At 37.4% G+C, this 21,567-nt stretch overlaps 1 protein-coding gene across 1 annotated transcript; it reads left to right on the forward strand.

Moving 5' to 3' along the window:
• Positions 1 to 3,409: 3,409 nt before the first annotated feature.
• LOC111592458 (protein scabrous) lies at positions 3,410 to 21,165 on the forward strand. Its single transcript, XM_023304661.2, has 4 exons — positions 3,410 to 4,359; positions 9,304 to 9,727; positions 19,193 to 19,729; positions 20,165 to 21,165. Exons 1-4 carry the CDS (start codon positions 3,911 to 3,913, stop codon positions 21,056 to 21,058), a joined length of 2,304 nt encoding a protein of 767 aa, XP_023160429.2. The 5' UTR covers positions 3,410 to 3,910; the 3' UTR covers positions 21,059 to 21,165.
• The last annotated feature ends 402 nt before the right edge of the window (positions 21,166 to 21,567 follow it).

The following is a 21,567-nucleotide window of genomic DNA, read 5'->3' on the forward strand; positions in this document are numbered from 1 at the left end:
GTCTTTGGGCGTTTTACCCTCATCAAGCAACAAGCTCACTAAACAGCCGAGAACAGCTCTGCTGGAAACACCTGCGCTCAACTAATTTGCGCTCACCTTTTGCCAGGCATTGATTGTTATTTTAATTGCCTTAAATGTGCAGACATTTGAATTTCGAATTTTATGTTCGATATTGGGAAATTAAATTGGATTTTAAGTATATTTAAAGTTATTTATTAAGATACTAAGAACTGTGTAATAAAAACGTTTATATATAGTTATTTTTGTTAATTCATTAAGATTTTTTATATAGATTTATAATTTTATATATATATTTTTTTTTACAATGTTATTTTGATTTTAATTTTCTATAATAAATTAATTAATTTAAAAACGAATTATGATAAAAAAATTAAAATATTAATTTGAACAATTATTTTACTATTATATATATATATATAAATATACATATATAAAAAAATAAAAAATTTTAATCATATATTTTTAAATTTGAAACTATAACGATAATATTTTATATATATAATAACAATAAACGAATTATAATAAAAAAATTAAAATATTAATTAGAACAATTATTTTACTATTATATATATATATATATAAAAAGAAAAAAATATATATTTTTGTTGTTTATTCATATATTTTTAAATTTGAAACTATAATGATAATATTTTATATATATAACAATAATAATAAAAGTATTTATATTAAAAAATCACTAATCCAAAGAGTTTATACGATAAAAATATTTTTAATTTATATTTATGCCAATTGTTTATAATTTTAGAACTTTGTGGCTCATCTTGCAGTTGTATTTGAATATAATTCTGACTGAATCAACTGGCAAAGCTGTTTTAAAAAGTTCGACATAAGTTTTTAAGTAATATATTTATATTATTTATTTCGGGACTTGTATATAAGAATATTTATTTAAAACCAAAGACGATTTATACAAAAGTCTATATAGTTATAACTTGATCGCCACGCCCCTATTAAAACATATACAAAAAAAAAGAAACGCAGCAGAAAAATATTTCAAGTCTTTCATCTCCAGTTCTCGTCCCGCTCAGTAGAACAGATAATTCACATAAAAAATATACTCATTGCCTTTTACTATTCACGTATAAAAATCTGAAATATTAAAAATGTCTCTTAATTAAAAATGCAATTAAAAAAGAAATTCCTTTTGGCCAGACAATAAAAGTAAATGCATAAATATTTATGTAGCCTTTAGTTAACCGCATATGACGCGCTGTCTACTGTGCATAGACTGTGAGTGGGCTTTGTATACAAATTCTAAAACACTCAAATGTAAAAATAAAAAGAGGAAAAAGTAACTCGAAGTGGAGCCGTTAATGGCTTAAATGCAGCGACAATAACAGAAACGACAGCAACAGCAGCAGCAAGCAGCAGCAAGCAGCAGGCAGCAGCAGGCAGCAGCAGGCAGCAGCAGGCGTCAGGCAGAAGGGTTTACTTCCAGGCCATTAGCTTAATATGCTCTGACCATAACGTGAACCGCATCGGGCAAAGAGACAAGACCATAAAAACTGAGAGCAATAACAATAACAATATTAACAGACAGCCAACAACCAGGCGACAATGAAATGTTACAAAGCGCACGCAGCGCGTCGAGCAATGCAAATGGCAGCGAATGTTGCCGCGTTGCAAGCAGCTGAGTTGAAAGGGCACAAAAGCCACCACCGCCGCCACTGTCACGCCCATGTGTAGGTCGGCTGGAGCGAGAGAGGGCGCGAGAGCTTTGGGGAATTGCCGGATGCGCTGTTAGCCGCACGAGTTGCCGGCATTAATGCAATGTGCAACAAGCTAGAACACCGCGCCACAAATTGACAACAACAACAACAACATCGGCAGCAGCAGCAGACAACAAAAATTAAAAAGTATCAAAAAAGGAAAAAGGGAAAAACTAAACTCGATTGCATGCAACGTTCAAAATATATGCAAACAGCAGCAATAATAATAGCAACAACAACAACAACAAACGCAACTCATGTGGCAGTGGCAGTTGATTATAAGCCCATTGATGTAGCTGCAGCCTCAGCTCGGCGATCCCTGCGCCGCATTAAAAAATAAAAGCGAAAATATTGCAAATTGCAATACACAAACGCAGACAAAATGGCAACAATGCCAAAAGGTGGCTGGGGTTGGGACGGGGGCAAAGGTGGCAACTGTTGCAACTGACCAACACGACATGGCCATCAACTCTGCCCGCCCCTACCGGCCCCTCGCTGTGCTGTGTGCAGCGAAGCGCACCACCCGAATGGGTTGGTTTTCGACTGGCTCGCCGCCTGGTGCCCCTTCAGCTGCTTGGTGGTCTATAGGTGCGCGCAGCACCCCCGTCACATGCCAGCAGACAGAATGCGCCATTTTTGGCATATTCCATTCTGGCCCAACACAAATGCTGAAAATTCAACGCTCAGCTCGGGCCAACAATGCCGCCAAATAAACTTCATTCACTTTTTGTTTTATCTTTTGTTAGCTTAGCTGTTTTAGCTTTTAGTTGTGGGCCAAATGACTTTCAGTTCTATTTTTTTTTTGTTCACTTTTCGTAAAGTTGCAGCACTCGAAAATATTCAACAATAGATGAGAGCAATTTTGTTTCTTTTTTTGCAAGGGATGCAGCTGCAGATGATGTAATGCAGAGATATTTGAGCAAAGCCTTAAATTAAATATGGATTAAGCTGATCTTATAAACGTATTTAGGTAAGCAATTATATACTAATCTCTTGTTACATTTTACTGAAAATAAAATATGAAAAGTAGATTCAAATAAATATAAAACAAGCTTATAAATCATCAGAATTTGCTTTAAAACATTTTGCCCAAAAAGCCGAATACCTAAAATCACATCTTATATCAAAAAACATATTGAATGATCTTCAATTTCTAAATAATGCTGTTAAATATCCCAACTTTTTCTGAATTCCTTTCAATACAAATTTAAAAATAAAAAGAAATAAAATAAAAGTAAAAAAACTCACCTGGTTGAGCACTTGAAGGTCTGACATCTGCTGTTTGCTGTTTGAATGTTGATTCACCGCAGGCGCGCCATGTGTCACAAGGATAACACATACACACGCAGACTCTCACACTTATATGCACATTTATTTATAAAAAAAAAACACTTGTAAAGCTGCAAAGAAAACAAAAAAAGACAAGAGCAGTTAGCTAAAAAGCAAAGCTTAAGTAAATACATTAAATAGTATTATTTACCATTATAATAATTATTATTAATTATCAATAGTACAGCAACAGACTCCTAGTTGCCATAGTAGCTCTAAAGAGCGAGCGCTCTTAAATTTGCCTTGACTAGCTGAAGCGCACGCTCTCACTCACACACACGCACAGGCACAGGCTGATTTCCTCTCTTAGCATGGACAACCTGTTCTTGGGCTGCTTGTTGCATGCTCTTCAGCTTAACACTATGCGCGCACGCTCTCTTTACAGCTGAGCGAATCGCTGCGACGTCGACGTCGACGGCGACCGGCTGGTCGGCTATAAAAGGGCAGCAGCTGCTGCGCGCCGCTTTAGTCTTTCGACAAACGTCGCGTCAATTGCAACGTGCACAAGCGAGCAGCAGCTGCTAAATCAAGTGGAATTTTGACAATATTTTCTTCGTCAGACTGTGCGTGTGTCTGTGCCTGTGCCTGTGTTAAGCCGCTTAGAGCTAGAAGCAGCACGAGCTAAACAAAACGTGCACAAACAAACATAAAAGAAGTCGCGCATAATTCGAATATTGTTCGCGCCGCATTTTAAAAGGTGGTCATGAAACGTGCCCAACATTTGCATAAATATCAAATGCCACAAAAATACTAAAAACCATAAAAGAAAACTGTGCTCTAACTTGAATTTGAAGTAAAGAAAAAGAACTTCCTTTTGTGGCGCTACAAATATGCTGCGCTTAACCACGTTCGTGATCGTTGCGTTGGCTGTGGCAAGCGCGCGTGGCGCCACCACCAGCGGCAACATAATCGTCAGCGATGAGAACAACATGTTGCGCGATGTTCAGGCAGCCGGCAGCGCGGCTCCAATTGCAACGGCAACTGCACCACCATCATCCAGCGTGGAGCTGCTGCGCTTTGTCAACGAGGACGAGGACAACGACGAACTGGAGCTGCTCTCGAATGGCAGCAAGGACGAACAGGATGCGGATGCGGATGCGGACAAGAATCTGAAGCTGGGCGATCAGGTGCGCCTGCTAACGAAGCAATTGAATGCGCTGATGACGCGTCGGCGCGAGGATTACGAATTGCTTGAACATAATTTACGCAAATCCCTGCGGCTCACCACGGACGCGGCCAGCGTCGATGCGGATATGCGCAGCGAATTGGACCAACTGAGGTGAGCTGAGCAAACACACAAACTTAATTAGATGCAGTTGCGTATGCCACTGACCCACAATTCGTTTACAACTTGCAACGAGCAACGCGCAACTTGCAACTAGCAACTTTTGCAGTTGCGCCCCAACTTCAGTCGCAAGTTGTTCAACAAAACTTTTATTTCGGGAAACTCGTAATGCTGTCTGTTTCAGTCAGTCAGCCAAACTTCCCACTCATTAATTTTGTGGGCGTGGCCGCCACTAATTTTTTTACAACTACACAGACAGACATGTGTGCGCCTTATTTATTTTATTTATTTTTTTTTTTGCGCACGCTTGAAGCCAATTTGGCAGCGCCTCAAAGTAGGCGACACTTTAGCGCCTCGCTGAATTTTCGTTTGTTTTCTTTTGTTTGTTATACACTATGCGAAGCATATTGTTGTTTTGTCAGACACTTTGAGGTGTAGTATTATATAGGAATGCTTGATTTCTTTAATTTTTTATATAACTCTGGTTCTCAATATATGCTGTTATATACACAAGAGATCTTAGATCTTAAGAGGCTCACGAGATCTTGACATACTATATTAAAACAAATTCTTTTGGCATTTAATATGTCGCCTTGTTCATAAAAATAGTAGTGCGACTTAAGCACTTAATGTTGAAGAAACCAAATTTAGTGATAAGCACAATATATTTAAAACAATTTGAAAATAATATTTTAATAAACAAAATATGTTTATTATTAATTTAAAGGTACATCGTTATAAATTGGGAAACTTTTTATACTTTACTGCTGTTCATAAAAATAGTAGTGGCTACTAAATAGGGAAAAAACTACGTTTTAACATTAAACTAACTGCATGTATTAAGTACATTTATGCATGCACATATAATGCATAATAAATAAAAATGTCTTCTATATTCTCTATATGCATGTTTAGAATAATTGGAATCTCTTCACAGTATATAGCTGTTCTGGGAAGCACAAAGCTGTTTATTCAACAATTCCTTTTAAAAACATCTTCTCCAAAATCAACAAAAACTCAATAATTATGCATCTATAGAGATATATTAATGATATATATTGAGTAAATATATTAAGAAAAATCTAAGCATTGTGATATTTTGACTTCATTAAAAGCTTATCTGAACAGAAGCTTATCTGTTGAAATTATCTTGTTAAGATCAATAAGTAATAGAATATATATAATAGAAAATCATTTCACTAAATAATACTTCAATAATAACTGTATCAATTTTATGGCCAAAGTTCAAAGCTCAAATTTTTTTTGTTGCTAAAATAAATATTTTAATGAAGTCTTAAAGGAAAATGTAATATTTTCATTCTTATAATTCTAATTTAATTTTAATTATAATTTGCTAATAGCAGCTCTCTTTTATAATATAACAGCTAATTTAGTTAACAAATTAAGCAGATTTTAACTAATAAAGTAACAATTATATCCAATGTTTATAGATCACAAATGCAATTCATAAAACAAAGCTTGCCTTAGACGAGCTAATACCTGAAGTTTATCTATTTATATATTACATAAATTGGACATTTTTGATAACTGAACAATAACTGTTTATATATTATATATCTTGACCTTTTTTTATCATATACCTGTCAATCAATCAATCAATTACTATTTCTTTTTTCTATCAAAATCATGCCAACTTTTTTGACATTACAACTGAAGGACATTGAAACTTCGTTTCTGCCTTCGAGGCAACTGTTTGTCTTTTGTTTGTGCCTCGGCATTCGCTCTGTTTGTATTTGTTGTTGTTGCTGGCACAAACGCAACTTAATTTAAACAAATAGGAAAAGAAAAATCCAGTTCCCTAAGCAGCTTAGCATTTGATAAGCGAGACACTCAGGCAGCACGTAGATGATTTCTGATTTGTGATTTGTGATTTCTGGCCTAGGCCAAGCCCCCGACCGTCAAAGTTGCTTTCACTTTTGTGATTTGTTTGTTGTCTTTGCCGACTTGGCTGACTAATAATGATTGTCTCATCGACACACACATACACGTACACACGCATACTTTGCTGTTGATCTAGAGCAAAGGACAACAAAAATGGCGCTCACTTAATTTACTGTACAAATAGCTTTGGCTAGTTTCGCTGCTGTTTGCTCATGTCGTGAACGTCGTAAACTTTGTCACTGACACCGTAAATAATTCAACACACGCGTGTGCCACACACACACACACACGCACACTTTGTAGACATAAGCAGCAGGCAAGTCGCTGGGGCCAGTCAAACGTCATGTCAACTGTGGTTTATGTGCTACAATCCCACCGCCCCCCACCGGCCCGAGTGAGGGAAGCGTGATCCATTAAACTTGCGACCATTTGCCTCTACTGATTTGGTCTAAATTTGATGGCGCATTCAGCGCATTCCCCATTGCAGCTTCCATTTGATAATTAAAATGTGCGCACAACGTTCACACACACCCACACACACCCACAAACACACATGCATGGCACTTTCTTCAGCGTTAGGCATGTTGTTTTCCTGCACATTTTCAATTTGCTTCATGTCATTGACAGCATATCCAATTTTTACCTGAATGACATGCGCTGCGTTCGCTGTTTTTATATAAGTTCTTTTATTTATTTTTTATTTTTTATTTTTTATTTTTTATTTGGCTTTCAACGTTGTTTACAAAAGACGAGCGCGCAAAAAAAAAACGTGTTCTGCTGCAGCCATGCGAGAAATTGTAGTTACTTTTGTGTAGAGCATACAATAGTTTGCTGCTCTTTTTTTATTTTTCTATTCTTGTTTTTGTTGCCTTTTGCTTTTTGCTTTTTGTTCTACAATTTCAATTTTAGTTCTACACTCACAAATGTTTAAATAAATTGCGCTTCTACATGTAAGCGAGCTATTGAAATGGCGAATGAATGCCTTCGCGTTGTTGTCAAATGGAAAAGGCGATCAAAATTAATATAGATATATCTATATATTCATATGCATATATATATGGTAGAAATGTTCATTTTTACTATATGAATAAACAGGATTTTGATTGGAAATAACTGAAGCGTAAACTGCTTTCGGTTTGTGCAGCTGAACTTAGTTTGTATCAATAAATTTAATTTATGTATTTTTTTAAGAATAAAAAATTATTTTTTTTTTTAATTTTTAATTATTTAAATACAAACATTTTCATACGAATGTTTAATGTATTAAAATATTGATTTATATATTTTTATTTTTTAATATATGTTATTCAAATTTTTTTTATGTCTTTAATTATATAAGCAAAAGGAATACTTTTATATATTTTTTTTATTTATTGTTTTAGATTTGATTTTGCTTTTGTTTTTTTTTATTTTTATTATTTTTTTTTTAATTTTAATTAATTATATACAAACATTTTCATACGAATGTTTAATGTATTAAAATATTGATTTATATATTTTTATATTTTAATATATGTTATTCTATCTGTGTTATATTTTTTTAATTATATAAGCAAAAGGAATACTTTTATATATATTTTTTATTTATTGCTTTAGATTTGATTTAGCTTCTGCTTTTTCTAGCTAGAAAAAGTTGAATAATTAACTTCAATGCTGAAAAAATAGCTCAACATTTACGTTTCCACAGCTTTCTGTAAAATTTGCAAACAAAAGCTAAAGCTAAACTTTGACCACAAAGCGAAACACTTTTTTGAATAGTTTGGCTTAACAGCTAAAAGCCTCGAGCTATCATGAACTTTTATTCATTTAGCAAATTTGATAATTTTTTACATTTACGTCCAAATGAGCTAATTACTGCCAACAGTTTAAAAAACATTTTTCACTTTTTTAATCAAATGCGCCCACTTAAAAAATGAAAAGAAAAAAAATAAAGCAGGAACTAACCAACTTTTTGCGTGCTCAACTCAGCTGTAACTGAGCGTGTAGTTAAAAGCCAGAAAAACTTCTCAAGTCGTCAAATTTACAACTCACACACACAGGCACAGACAACTGCAGGCGTGCATAAGTCAGGCGCACGCAAATTGAAATATTACGTATACGCAACATTGCCAACCGAAATGCTGTAGGAAGAAGAAAAAGTTTTTTATGAAAATTTCATGTAGCTTTGCTCTTTTGACAGTGAAAAATAAAACAGCAGCAGCGGCAGCAGCAGTAGCAGCAGCTGTAGTCGCTAAGAAAAAAGGAAAATAAAGAAAAGTTTTCTATGTGATAGAGTGGGAAAGAGCAGGACTTGAAAGACACCTCGCTACACACTTGCCACGGCGAGTGCCTGCGCGCCTTCAGCTCTTCCGACTGACTACTTTAATTGTCTGAAATGCCACAAAAATGCGCTCAAGTTTTGAGGCTGGCGCCTGCCAGCTGCCACAAGTGCTACAACATTTTCATTTTCACATTTTCCCAATTTGTTTTGGCGCTAAACAAAATTTTGTTCTTGCCACACTTAAACAATATTTCCAATTGTTGTTGCTTGTTTTTGGTCTTTGTTTTGTTTTGCATTGTTTTGCGGTGCAAAAGTTTTTTGCTTTATTTTGTAGCTGATTCTGAATGTGATTTGTGTGCGGCGTGTAAAATTCGTTTTGGCAGTTATTTGCAAAAAGAGTGGCAAACGCCTCGCTTTGCCTATGCGCTTAATTGAAAAACTGCATGAAAATGACGTTGCTTTTTCAAGTAAGCCTCACGCCCAAATCCCATTAACACGCGCGGCATCGCGCTGCCCGTTGGCCACACAGGCAATTAAGCCGTCCGCTTGCCTGAAAATGTCAATTTAAATTAGATTCTGCCAGCGTCACAGAGCCGTGCCGTGCCGCGTCGCGCACGTTGCAAAGTCAATTAAAATGTTACGCATACGCCGTGTGTTGCATATTCATCTACCTGACCGGCTAATTAAGCAAACCAAGTACAAAATACATTTCAAAAAATATATATGCTAATGTTGCTGATGTTGTTCTTTTGTTTTTGTTGTCTTTCATTTTGCAGACGGGAAATGCAAACGCTACGTGCCACACACAGCAGCAACAAGGAGCGCCTCACTGTCGAGTGGCTGCAGCAGTCGATATCAGAGATACGCAAGCAGCTGGTGGAGCTGCAGCGCACCGCGGGCAGCGTGGCAAAGGATGTGCGACACGGTGGCGCTGCCTACGAGGATCTGGCGACCATACGCAACGATTATCAGCAGCTCAAGCTGGAGCTGGCCGCACAGCGTGAACGGCAACAGCAAACTGAGGTGATTGTTCAAGAGCTGCGCGAGGAGCTCATGCAGCAGGAGCAGGAATACAAACATGACCTGATTAGGCAGCAGCAGCAGCAGCAGCTAAATGCCAATGCAATTGTCAAGGAGCAGCAGGCGGAGCAGTCGGCTAGCATTGAGGAAGATAGCAGCAGTCGGGAGAGCAGCCAAGAGGTGAGTAAACACACATACGCACTGTAGTCCGTGCTCAACTTTATGCTAATGATCAGATAAGCACGCAGCTCTCTCACACACACACACACGCTCAGGTGTGTGCTTCAGGTTTTATGGCTTTGAAATTTTGCCTTTGTTGCTGCTATTGCTGTTTTAAGTGCGCTCATAAAGCGGCCTGTCGGCCACCCTACACCCTACACCCTTCAACCTACCCCTCCCCCTATTACCATTATCTGCCCATTTTATGCCTTATTTTATACCTGACTGCCATGGCCATTGTTTTCTGCTTGTGTTTTTAGGGTAGCTCTTTTGCCATCTGAGACACGATGTGCTAACGAGCCGAGTGCCCGAGCCGCCTCGAGTATATGGCCGACACTCTCCTCTACTCTCTGTGTATGTTTGCGTCCTTACTTTTTAATGGCGCCTCATATGCTGCTTAAATTACTCATACGCACCGCAGGACGTCAACATATTTAATATTTAATGCTAACGCCTCGCCCCGGGCAGCCACTTAGACCCACAGAGCCTACATTGCTCAACTCCTTTCCATGCCTCGTCCAACTCCTGCCTGTCTGTCTGTCTGTTCCTGTCCCCATGCTAACTAACTGAATCATTAACATTAAGGTCAGGCAAATCGCAGACAGCGCAGACTGAACAGCAACATGCTAACAACTTTTAATTATAATTAAAGTCAATAAAATGCGCAAGGCAAAAGTGAAAGTTAAATGAAATATTCAAGGGCAGGCCGCTTTATCAGATACCCTGTAGATATATTTAGCATAATGAAATAGTTGGGATATGTTGCCCAAACATGCAATGCCAAATCGCAAGAGAGTTGAAAGTCAAGCGCTTAAGTTTTTGACATATTACTTAACACTGTGGCTGGCTTTAACATCATAAAATAGTGTTGTAAAACGAGAAAATTTACGTTAAAAAGCTTCAAATTAAGCTAAACTAAGCTCTTATTTCATTCAAGTATTCAAACTTGAGTTGGTATTAGCTCCAGCTCCAAGCATTTTGTCCTTGCCAAAGATCTTAAAGCTGTAAAGAAAAACCCTCTTCAAGTTGCTTTATTTTGCAAATCTGTTGACGAAGCATATCAAATTATTTGGGGTATCAAGGGAAACCCTTTCTGGCCAACAAACTAGAGCAAGATATTTGAGCATACAACCAACAGGTTAAGCCGCAAAATATGTTTCTGATGCATAAAAGAGACAACAGCAACAAAATAGGAGCAAAAATACATCAAAAAATATAAAAACTGGAACGTTGTGCGCTTCATTAAAAGGATTATGCGACGCCCATATGCATGCGGTTGCCGCACAAAATATGTCAGTAGAATGACCCAAAAAAAGGAAGCAAACTGAAAACTGGTTTACAGACACCTGTTTACCGAATATGCCTCTTCTGCCGCCCCGCCTAACTTCAGTCGGCCCATTGTTGCTTTGAAGTTTCTTGTGATGTTTTGCAGAAAATTTGCTTGACTATGGATATACCCAGTACTCGTTGCCTTTCTCCGGCTGACTAGCTGATTGAAAAGCGAACACAAAGCAATTACATATAGCCAGCCAGTCAGCCACTACAAATTTTGACCACAAATTGCAAAAAAAAGGGCAAACAAAACCAATGAAAACGATAAAACGTGCAGTCAGGCGGCGTAAGCGGCTTTCACAAGAGACGCACTCGAATCAGTTGGAGTGCAGGACGCTAACACACACACACAAACACTTGAAATACACACATTAATGTTGAAAGGGCACGCCTCGTACTCATTGTATATATATATATAGATATATATATATATATGCCTATAGAATGAAATTGCTGAAAATTGCAAACAAAAAGCAGGAAATCACCTTTTAATCGCCCTCAGCATTTCTGTGGCAAAGCGAGCAGCGGCAGCAGCAGCAGCGTGAGAGAGGCAGGGGCAGAGTGGAGGGAGATTCTGCACAACAATTTTGGTATACAACGAACGCCAGCTGCGCTGTCAGAGTCCAGCCTGACGGCTGCTGTCTCTTTTGTCTTGCCAAAACATTTTGGCCCCTGTACAGGTTCCCAATTTTTTGGCCAACAACAGAGCAGATGCTCTTGAGTGCCTTGATAATCAGTAATGTGTGTGTGTGTTTGTGTGTGTGCGTTTATGATGCGCGCGATGCTTCAGCACAATTTGATCCTTTTCATTATTTTTAGGTTTCCTCAGTTGTTGTTATTTTATGCCACATTTCCCACCAAAAACCAAGTTCAGTCTCTGACAGCAGGGACCAAACAGCAGTTAGCCAAAAACCTGTCTCTTTTGCCTCTCTAGCTACAAAAATGAAATATAAAACAATGAAAGTGAAATGGCAAAAAGCAATTTACAAAAGTTAAAAAATAAAATAAAACAAAAATTAGGTTAAATTAGAACAAAGCGCATGGCACAACAATCAAAATTGCGCAGGTGGCCGCGATAAAAAAGAAAATATAGAAAAAAAAAATACATAAAAAATAGATTTAAGAAACATGCCATGTGGGAGTCTCCCTCTCTGTGTGTGATTAAATTAAATCAACTGTATCTAATTTGATTAAAATTTGAAAAACAAAACAAAATTGAAACGCGCGCAATTTGTGCAAAAATGTTATGCCAAAACCCCAAAGGGAATGCTTTTGAAGGAATAAAGCGAACAGAGCAAAGCTAAATAACTCAATTTCAGTGTTGGTTAACGCTTTACATATATGTTATATACACTTGTATTCGCATAGCTATTATCAAAAAAATTGCTTTAAAATTTCAAAAATAATTTTTAAAAAATGTTTCTAAATGATTCACTGCTCTGCTAGTTCGCAGTTAGCTAAAAGAGTTTTTAAATGGTTCATTACTGGTTCAAAGCATTCAACTAATTGAATCTCTTTGTTATTTGGCCAACAAATATTCAAAGGGTATTTCATAATAGTTTTTGTATGGAATTTTTAAAGCTGAATCAAAAATAAATCAAAAAAACTGTTTAAGTGGTTCATAGCGAGTTCACTAGGCGAGCTAATTACGTTTCTGTATTGACTAGTATTTTAAGAGAAAATGTTTCGTTGAAGCTAACCAGAAATTGAAAAATTATTAATTGAAATTTAAAAAAAACTTTGATATGGAAAATAACTAGTTCGTAGCTGGCTCACTGACTCAAAGCAAAGCTAAAAAATCATTTGTAGTCTCTAAAAACCTAGCTTAAAAATCATTTGCTATATAAAAATTATATATAAAAGCGAAAAGACAGATTTTTTTCACTGGCTCTAATCTATATATACTAACTAAATTTTAATTCCAATAAGTGCTTAATTGAGCTGAAAACTAAAATTACTAATTTTAGAATTAGTTCGTTGCTAGTTCAAAGGCTTTCTGAGGACTCACAGTTAGTTCCTTGATTAAAGTACATCAACTATAAAGCAAAATTCAAATAGATCTTTTAAGTTATATGAATTTACATTGGGTAAATTGGACCTTTTGCCTTAAATTCCCACTCAAAAACCTAGTATTAAAATATATATATATAATATATAAACATTATTAGTTTATTAATAGGCCTTTGAATGCCGTTTCACAAATTCTTTTCAAGTCCAAAAATAAATTGTAGCTCCACTTCTATTTAAATTGAGGCCAAGCCATAAAGGATAAAAGACAAGTTGCCACAGATAATGAAAGCAACCACAAGTTTGCCAGAGCTCACTCTGCCTCTCACTTTCTCTCTCTGTCTCTATCTCCCTCTAGTTGCCTAAATAGCTGTTTCAATTGATAAAAATGTATATCAATACAAGTTTACAGTGGAGACAATATTTATTTGGGTCTGGTAGGGGTTATGGCAATTGCCAATAATTCTGACAGCTAACAGAGGTTGACTGTAAAAGCCTCTTCGGGTTGCTCAAATTTATATATATATAAATTTATTTGATACTGTTGGCACTTAGTTGAATTGCCTCGACTACTAATTGAACTCGAATTGATGGCACAACCTTTTGGCTAGACCCCTGAAAGGCGAAGAAGCAGCTGCCAATGACAAGTGACTCTCGACCCAAGGTTCGGATACGAAAATGAAAAGAAAAAAAAAAAGATGTTCTAATTGCGATGTGTGCAGATTCATAACAAAGCCTATTGCTTGTATAACTAGATATCAGGGGGAGCGACACACACAAGGACTCCAGCTTGAACTGAAGTCTCTGAGTCTCTAATATAACAAATCGCATGATGGAAGCTGTCACTAGCAACAGTTGAACGCAAATATTTATCATTGGTTATTGATGCGACTGTTGCCAGCAGCAGGACAGCCCAATACAAAACGCAAAGCAGAACGGAACAGCACAGGGCCTTCCTCTAGTGGCAACTGGCAATATACGAGTAAACATATATCGTATACATATATGAGAAACTTGCTGTTAAATTAGCCAGGCAAACAAATGCGGCAACAGACACAAAGGCAGACCAAGCAGCAGCAGCAGCAGCAGCTAGAGTAGCGGAGGCAGTAGTAGTAGTAGCAGCAGCAGCAGCAGCAACAGCAGCAGCATTCAACGACAAGAAACCAGTATCCGGTTTCAGACACAAGAGACTAAAAAAAATTGTTTTGGGGGCTTTTTTGTATACTCTAACAGAGGTTGCTTTAATATTGTGAACGAGCTTGCAGCAAAATCAATATATCTGGGTATTTATTGAAGAGTCTAATTTTTACAATATATTTGAATATAATTTTATATAATTTTTTCACAGCGAATTTTCTAGTATTTAAAATTCTTGAAATACGAATTAAAATATCTTTCTTTTATAGCAGATACGATAAATATTAAAATTTTAATTATTATTTTAAATATTTCATTTTCATCAGTTAGAGCTTCTATTAATAATATTAAGAGTAGACGGAATGAAATTAGTTCTCATTATCATAAAAATTACTTATAAAAGCTATCAATTACATTTATCGTTAAACGTTTAGTTTAGTAAGATCCTTTCCATCTGCTAAATACTTTTTACATTCTTCATTTGTATATGCCTGCAGCACGCTTTGATTTCCTTATCTTTTATCTGCTGTATCTCTACGTCTTCCATCATATTTTAAATTTTCAAATGCCAAAATCTCTTCTATCTTCCATCATATATTGGCTTTATTTTCATTTTTATCTAGAGCATCTGGTATTCACCCATGACACACTCACCTTTATTTGCTTTCCTATAACTTTTTTATTTGTTTTTTTTCTTGCCCTCTTTTTTTTGGTTTGGTTTTGCTTTGGTTGTATTGTATAGCACATGAGTGGGCTCCAGCAGCATTTTACCTTATTTATGTTGATATTTGTGCTGGCTTTTGTTTTATGTTACTTTTCTTGCCTCCAAAAGTTACCGCGTACCCGTGCCAGCCCCCCTTTCTGGCGCCCAGTGCTCGCTGGCAATTTGTTTGATTGTTGGAAGTGCTTGTAGATATTTTTGGTAGTCATAATCATTTGGCTTTTTGTTGCTCTGCCATATTTGCATATATGCAGTGCTCGTAGTTGATATTTATTTTATGAGCGAAATTATCTTTATTGAAATTCGGCATACTCCTGAGATTCATATATATATAAGCGTATATGCTCAGCTAGTAGTACGCAGCATGTTTCTATTACTCCGAGCCGAGCTCAAAGTTTATCCCCAGCGACATCTACGCGATTTATGTGCATAAATATTTACCCATATACTATATGTACTATATATTTACTTATGTTTGGCTTGTGCCTGAACTTTGGTTTTCCATTTCGTTTCAGTTTAAAGAGCTCCTTCGGCCGTTTTATGGCAACTCTTTTGATTAAAATTTTGGTTCTTGTGTAGCTGCGCGGCAATATTTGCGCATATTTAGTTTTAAATTATGCACACGTTTGCCATTTGGCCACGAAAAGTGGAATGGAAAAAAAGTAGAAATGCTACCAATGTTGGCACCTAAATGCGCATTAACTTAATGGCATTTTGTGGCACACACACAGCTTACACTCTGTGTGTGTGCAATTTTTTGAGCGGCACACAAAAGTCCTATTAAATTTTTACGACAATTCAGCGTGGAGCAGCAGCAGCAGCAGGAGCAGCTTTTTCTATTTGTACTGCACACACACAGAGCAGCAGCAGCAGCAGCTTGTTTGCTGCATAGCCTGACGCTAATAGCAAATCCTTGTTAGCCTTCACTTGAGCACAACATGTAAAATTTCACTTGAATCCTTGCTGCGACCCAAGCGGTTTATGCATTTTATATATTTGTGTGACATGGCTGTGTGCGTGAGTGTGTGTGACTTTGCAAATTAATTAGCCAAGCGGCTGCTCCTTTTGCCTGATTAGCATTTCTTAACTGTTATGGCACACGCGCATAAAACATTTATGCTTCAATTTCGATTTCAATTAGCGCCGCTGTCACTTGCCAACACACAGAATATATTTAAATTATTATTGACTATTTGTTAATTGGCCTAAACGAGGCGGCAGCGCGTTGCCATAAAAGGGGGCAGAGCCAGCGCATAAATCACATTTAATTATATTGTTGACATCGTTTTGCCGTAAATCGTGCATCACCTTTTTGATAGTCCCGAATCGTGTTCCTGCAGCTATATACACAGACAGTATATAGCCAGCATATGTATATATATATATATATTTGTATATATATCTATATTGGCCTCGAACGGTGAACGTGGCGTATTAGCAATGTTCGTGACCTTTCGCATAAAACAGCAAATGGCGCTTCCTTTCTTTTTGGCAAGGTTTTTTTTTGGCCAAGTGGCATCGCAGTACTCCATACTCCCTCGCAGCCAACCCTCCTTTCCCATGCCCAGACGTGCGCTGGCGCAAAACAAACAGCAGCTGAAAATTCCTTTAGGTCGCGCTTCGATTGGCCGTATAAAAGTTTCGCCTACTCGCGGCATTCATATTTTACGCGAAAATTTATATTTATATATATATAAATAATTGAATTTAAAACGAATAAAAATAGAAGCATAAACTTTTAAAGCATAAAAAATGGCTTTTAAAAATTTGCAGAAGCAATTTTGCTGACAGCACAAATTTCATGCTTTATATATCTAGTTTATTAACTTCGTTTTAAATATTCAAGCCAGTTGAATTCCTGTTTGCTTGTCTAGCATTATTATTTATTATTATTATAATATTTTGATTTTCATTGAATAGATTGAAGCTTCAGCACTTTAAAGACTTCCATTTGCCAGACTACAGTTTATAGCAAATAATAAAAAAATATATACTTTTCAATACCTACAAATTTTTCACTAGACAAATTATATATAACTAAATATATAATAATAAAAATGAAAATGAATATATAATTAAAGCTAATATCAAAAATAACTTAAAAGCTTTAGTCTAATATTTAAAAAAATATTTATTAAATATTTAAAGTTTTTTTAGTCTTCGAAATAAATATTAAATATTTTTTAATTGAAATGTTTTATAGTAGAATAATATCAATCAATATTAATATAATTTCTGTTATAAATGTTTACCAATTTGTAGTCAATTATTAAGTTCAAATACCCAAAGCAACATAAATAAAAGTTTTTCTATTTGTAATAACGGAAAAAAATTAATGAAGCTACTTTGCTCTTACAATGCTTTCGCCGCTGCCATTGTGAATGCTACAAACAGAAAACAGCAAATTGAAAACTTTTTGATTTATAAGCTTGTAAATCCGACTTATTTGCCCTCCCTCTCTTTCTCTCTCTCTCCAAGTCTCTGTCTCTCTCTTCATTCATATCTCTCTGACTAATTCTCTATCTCCTGCTGCTTGCAATAACTTTCAGTTTTGCTTTTGCTTGCTGCGTCGCATAATTAAACAGCGAGGCGAAGATATTGCGCCACTCTTCAGCATGACATCTTCATTTCGTCAATTTCTCTATTGCTGCATCTTCTATTTTTATTCATTAGTAGCATATTTCATTCACAGTCGCTAGTTTTGCTTTATTTGGCAATTATGAGGGAACTTTCAATGGTTAAACATTGTGCTCAGTTGGCATCCAACCAAATATGGATTATATTCCGCTAACTTTTTTTTAATGAATGCCAAGCGAAGCGTGTGTGCTATAGCGATACATATGTATCTCTAGCTGCAGCTCTAACTGTATCTTTATCTATTTCAGTGCTGTTGGCGCATTCATTACATTTGCATTCAGAAATCAGAAATGTGACCCAAATGCCATTACCTTGGTTAACGCCTGTCACTCAGTTAAATTATACTACTATATGACTGCACTGCAACATGTGAAACGAAGGAAATGCGTCCTTAATTGAGCGTGCTCAACTTGAAAATACCCTGTTGCGTTGTGCCATGAAAACTCCTTTAACGTGTCTAAGTCTTTTTCATGGTAATGCACTATGATAAATATTCTTATACTTAAATGAAATAAATTAATATTTCCATTTAAATTTATTTACATTATTCTGCTGCTTATAATACCCTTTTTCTCATCTTTTAATGGGTATTTAGTACAAAAAAACGCATAAATGAACTTGTGTGCCGTTAACATAGACAGCTGCCAAGTTGCCTTAACTTAAAGGCTATATCAGTGTATAAATGTGTGTGTAGACACCCACATACACACACACACACACACACAATATGTCTCACTCTCGCACACTTAACGCCGGGGATTTGCGCGTTGCTGTCGCTGACATTATTGTTGCACACGCCTTTTATCCTTGCAAGTCCTCTGTCTGTGTGTCAGTGTATGCTTGTGGGTGTGTGTGTGCGTGTATTTGTGGCAAAGTTGTTTGGCGCTGCGGCTGTGCGTTATGAAATGCATTTATTATAAATGGATTTAGGATTCAATTCCCTGCACATAATCCTATGCACATGCATATTACAAGTGCGCTAAGACAACGACAGCCACGGCAGAGCCAGCTAAAGAGCTCCAATTGACAATGCTCGACTGGGGAATACCCTGTCAAGTAAAATGTTGCGAGTTAACATAGAGCATATATTACTGTTTAGGTTCATATGCGTTAGCATAAAACTACAGATATTTAGATTTTATATTTATCGATAAGCATCGATAAATCAATAATATAAATGGACAGATAAGTGATAATAACATTATTTAAAAAAAAAACATATTATGATGACAGTCATCAATCACTGTTTTCCCACTGCATCAGCACACCCTACTATGGTCACTAACATAACAGGGTATAAAAGACCATTTTTAAATCTATTACCTACTCTGCCCGCGAGTAAAGCATAGCGCCTTTGGCAACATCGACTTGGTATTGATCGATTTTATCTAATAAATTATCACAGCTGAGGTCTTATTTAACCTCAATCAGCATACCCTACAGCAGTCACCCTCAAACATTACAGGGTATCAAAAGCTCGAAAGCATCTGTAGCTTTAAGTGCTTCACCGACTTAGCTCGCAACTCGAGCACACTTTTGTGCGCAACAAGACTAATCCCATGCAAACAAAATTTTTACATTTCTATTTACAGTCCAAATCGCAGTCGAGCAGCGAACTAGCGGACCACAGACGCCGCCATTGCCGCTTCCAGCAGGAGCAGATCCACAATCTGCAGCTGGCCCAGCGTAGCTTGCGCCGGCAGATGAACGAGCTGAAATACCATCACATTGACGAGCGAGTGCGCAGCATTGAGCTGGAGCAGCATCGTATAGCGAATGCCAATTTCAATTTGAGCCGTCAGATTGCGACACTGGACAAGCTGCACACATCAATGCTCGAGCTGCTCGAGGATGTTGAGGGACTGCAAAGTAAAATGGACAAGAACATACCCGAGCTGCGACACGAAATATCCAAACTGGAGTTTGCCAATGCCCAAATCAGCTCCGAGCAGAATTTGGTGCGAGAGGAAGGCAAAAATTCCGCACGTTCCCTGCAGGCAATGGCCGTCAGTGTTAGCGCACTACAGGAGGAACGCGAGGGCGTTCGAAAATTGGTCAGCACAGTGGAACAGCTGCAAACGAATGTGGATCGCGTTCAATCACTGGTCAGCAACGAGCTGCACAATAAGGTAAAACACATATTGCACTATTTAAATGGTAATTTTAGTTGAGTTTTGGTAATTACAACATCAAATACGAATCCTGATTTGAGACTAGGGCTACCACTCTATTTATCGTTAATGATATATCGCATACACATATCATCGACAGCCTCATTGCCACATGCTCGTAATTGAGAACCCATTTAGTGCATCAAAACCATCTGGCAACGCCTTTTGCATGACATATAAGCAGCTCGCTGCTTGCAGTTTCTATATATATATATATCGCTATATTCTGCGATAGTTGTGTGATCAGTCGATAAAAGCTGCAGTTTAGTTACTATCGATATTTATGTTTGATTGATAACATGGGTAGTGTTCTATTGATTTTAAAGAAGTTACGCGCTTTTCCGTTTTTAAATTTTTTATTCATTTTATATTTTATTTTCTGTTCATTTTTAGCTTTCGCACCTCAACAAGCCGCACAAACGTGCACATCACCAAAAGCAACAACAGCAATCAGCGCAGCTGACAGACTTACGCACAGACAACGAGCTGGCCGAAACACTGGTTGCAGAGCTGGAGAACGTGGAGGCACAGTATGAGGCAATTGTGAATAAACTGCCACAGGATTGCAGCGAGCTGTCGACGCATGTTGATGGTCTGCATTTAATAGCGCCCGCTGGACAGCATCATCCACTGATGACGCACTGCAACGCGAACGGCTGGACGACAGTGCAGCGTCGCTTTGACGGCAGCGCTGATTTCAATCGCTCGTGGGCCGACTACGCCCAAGGTTTTGGCACTCCCGGTGGCGAATACTGGATTGGCAACGAACAGCTGCATCATCTGACACTCAACAACTGCACACAGCTGCGCATACAAATGCAGGATATCTACGACAACAATTGGGTGGCCGAGTACAAGCATTTCTATATCTCATCGCGTGCCGACGGCTATAGACTGCATATCGGCCAATATAGTGGCAATGCTTCGGATGCGCTTAACTATCAACAGGGCATGCAGTTCTCGGCCATCGACGACGATCGCGATATATCACAGACGCACTGTGCTGCTAACTATGAGGGTGGCTGGTGGTTCTCTCATTGCCAGCACGCCAATCTCAATGGGCGCTACAATCTTGGCCTGACTTGGTTTGATGCCGGTCGCAATGAATGGATTGCGGTCCGCTCAAGTCAAATGCTGGTCAAGCGTCTGCCCAGCGATGAGTGTGCGCCGAGCAATAGCAATGAGGCGGCTGGCACGACAACAGCAACAACAACCACAACAACAACAGTGGTGCCCAGCACAAGGCCAACCACTGTGGTGCAGTTCGTTGCCGCTGCGCAGGCGTAAGCAAACAGTTAGCTGACAAAAAAGAAATAATTAAAAAACAAAGAGAAAACAGCTACAGTGAACCACCAGAGCCATGCCTACTATAGTTTGGAGTGCGTGCGTGTGAAACGCGCAAAAAAATACGAAAAATACTATATATATATATATATATATAAATATATGTGTGTATATATATATATATATGTGTGTATGTGTAAAAATTAACATAAAGAAATCACGCTTAGCTCTGTGCTGCGTGTTTCTTTTGTACATAGCTAAATTCTTGTCTAAGTTGTAGTTAATACTATTTCAATGGAGCTTACTAGCCTCGTCAACAAAGGGAAGTAGAATGAGAAGAAAAGCGAGCATTGTGCTTAACAATACAATGTACACTAGGCGTATGCGTAATCTAGCTATAGAAAGTATCATCATGGAAATATGCAACCTCCCCTTCGTACATATTTGTTTTGTCTTTCAGCAGATCTCATAGAGGCATAAGTCAGCACGCAGCTCAAATTTGAAGAAAAGAA

Source organism: Drosophila hydei, unplaced genomic scaffold (genome assembly GCF_003285905.1).
Source record: "Drosophila hydei strain 15085-1641.00,03,60 unplaced genomic scaffold, DhydRS2 tig00008122-arrow-pilon, whole genome shotgun sequence".
In the NCBI taxonomy this organism is placed as follows: domain Eukaryota; kingdom Metazoa; phylum Arthropoda; class Insecta; order Diptera; family Drosophilidae; genus Drosophila; species Drosophila hydei.

Coding starts and splice junctions, on each gene's coding strand:
- LOC111592458 (XM_023304661.2), top strand. CDS start 3,911: ATGCTGCGCTTAACCACGTTCGTGATCGTTGCGTTGGCTGTGGCAAGC. Junction 9,728..19,192: donor GTCGGGAGAGCAGCCAAGAG/GTGAGTAAACAC, acceptor TTCTATTTACAG/TCCAAATCGCAGTCGAGCAG. Junction 19,730..20,164: donor GCAACGAGCTGCACAATAAG/GTAAAACACATA, acceptor GTTCATTTTTAG/CTTTCGCACCTCAACAAGCC.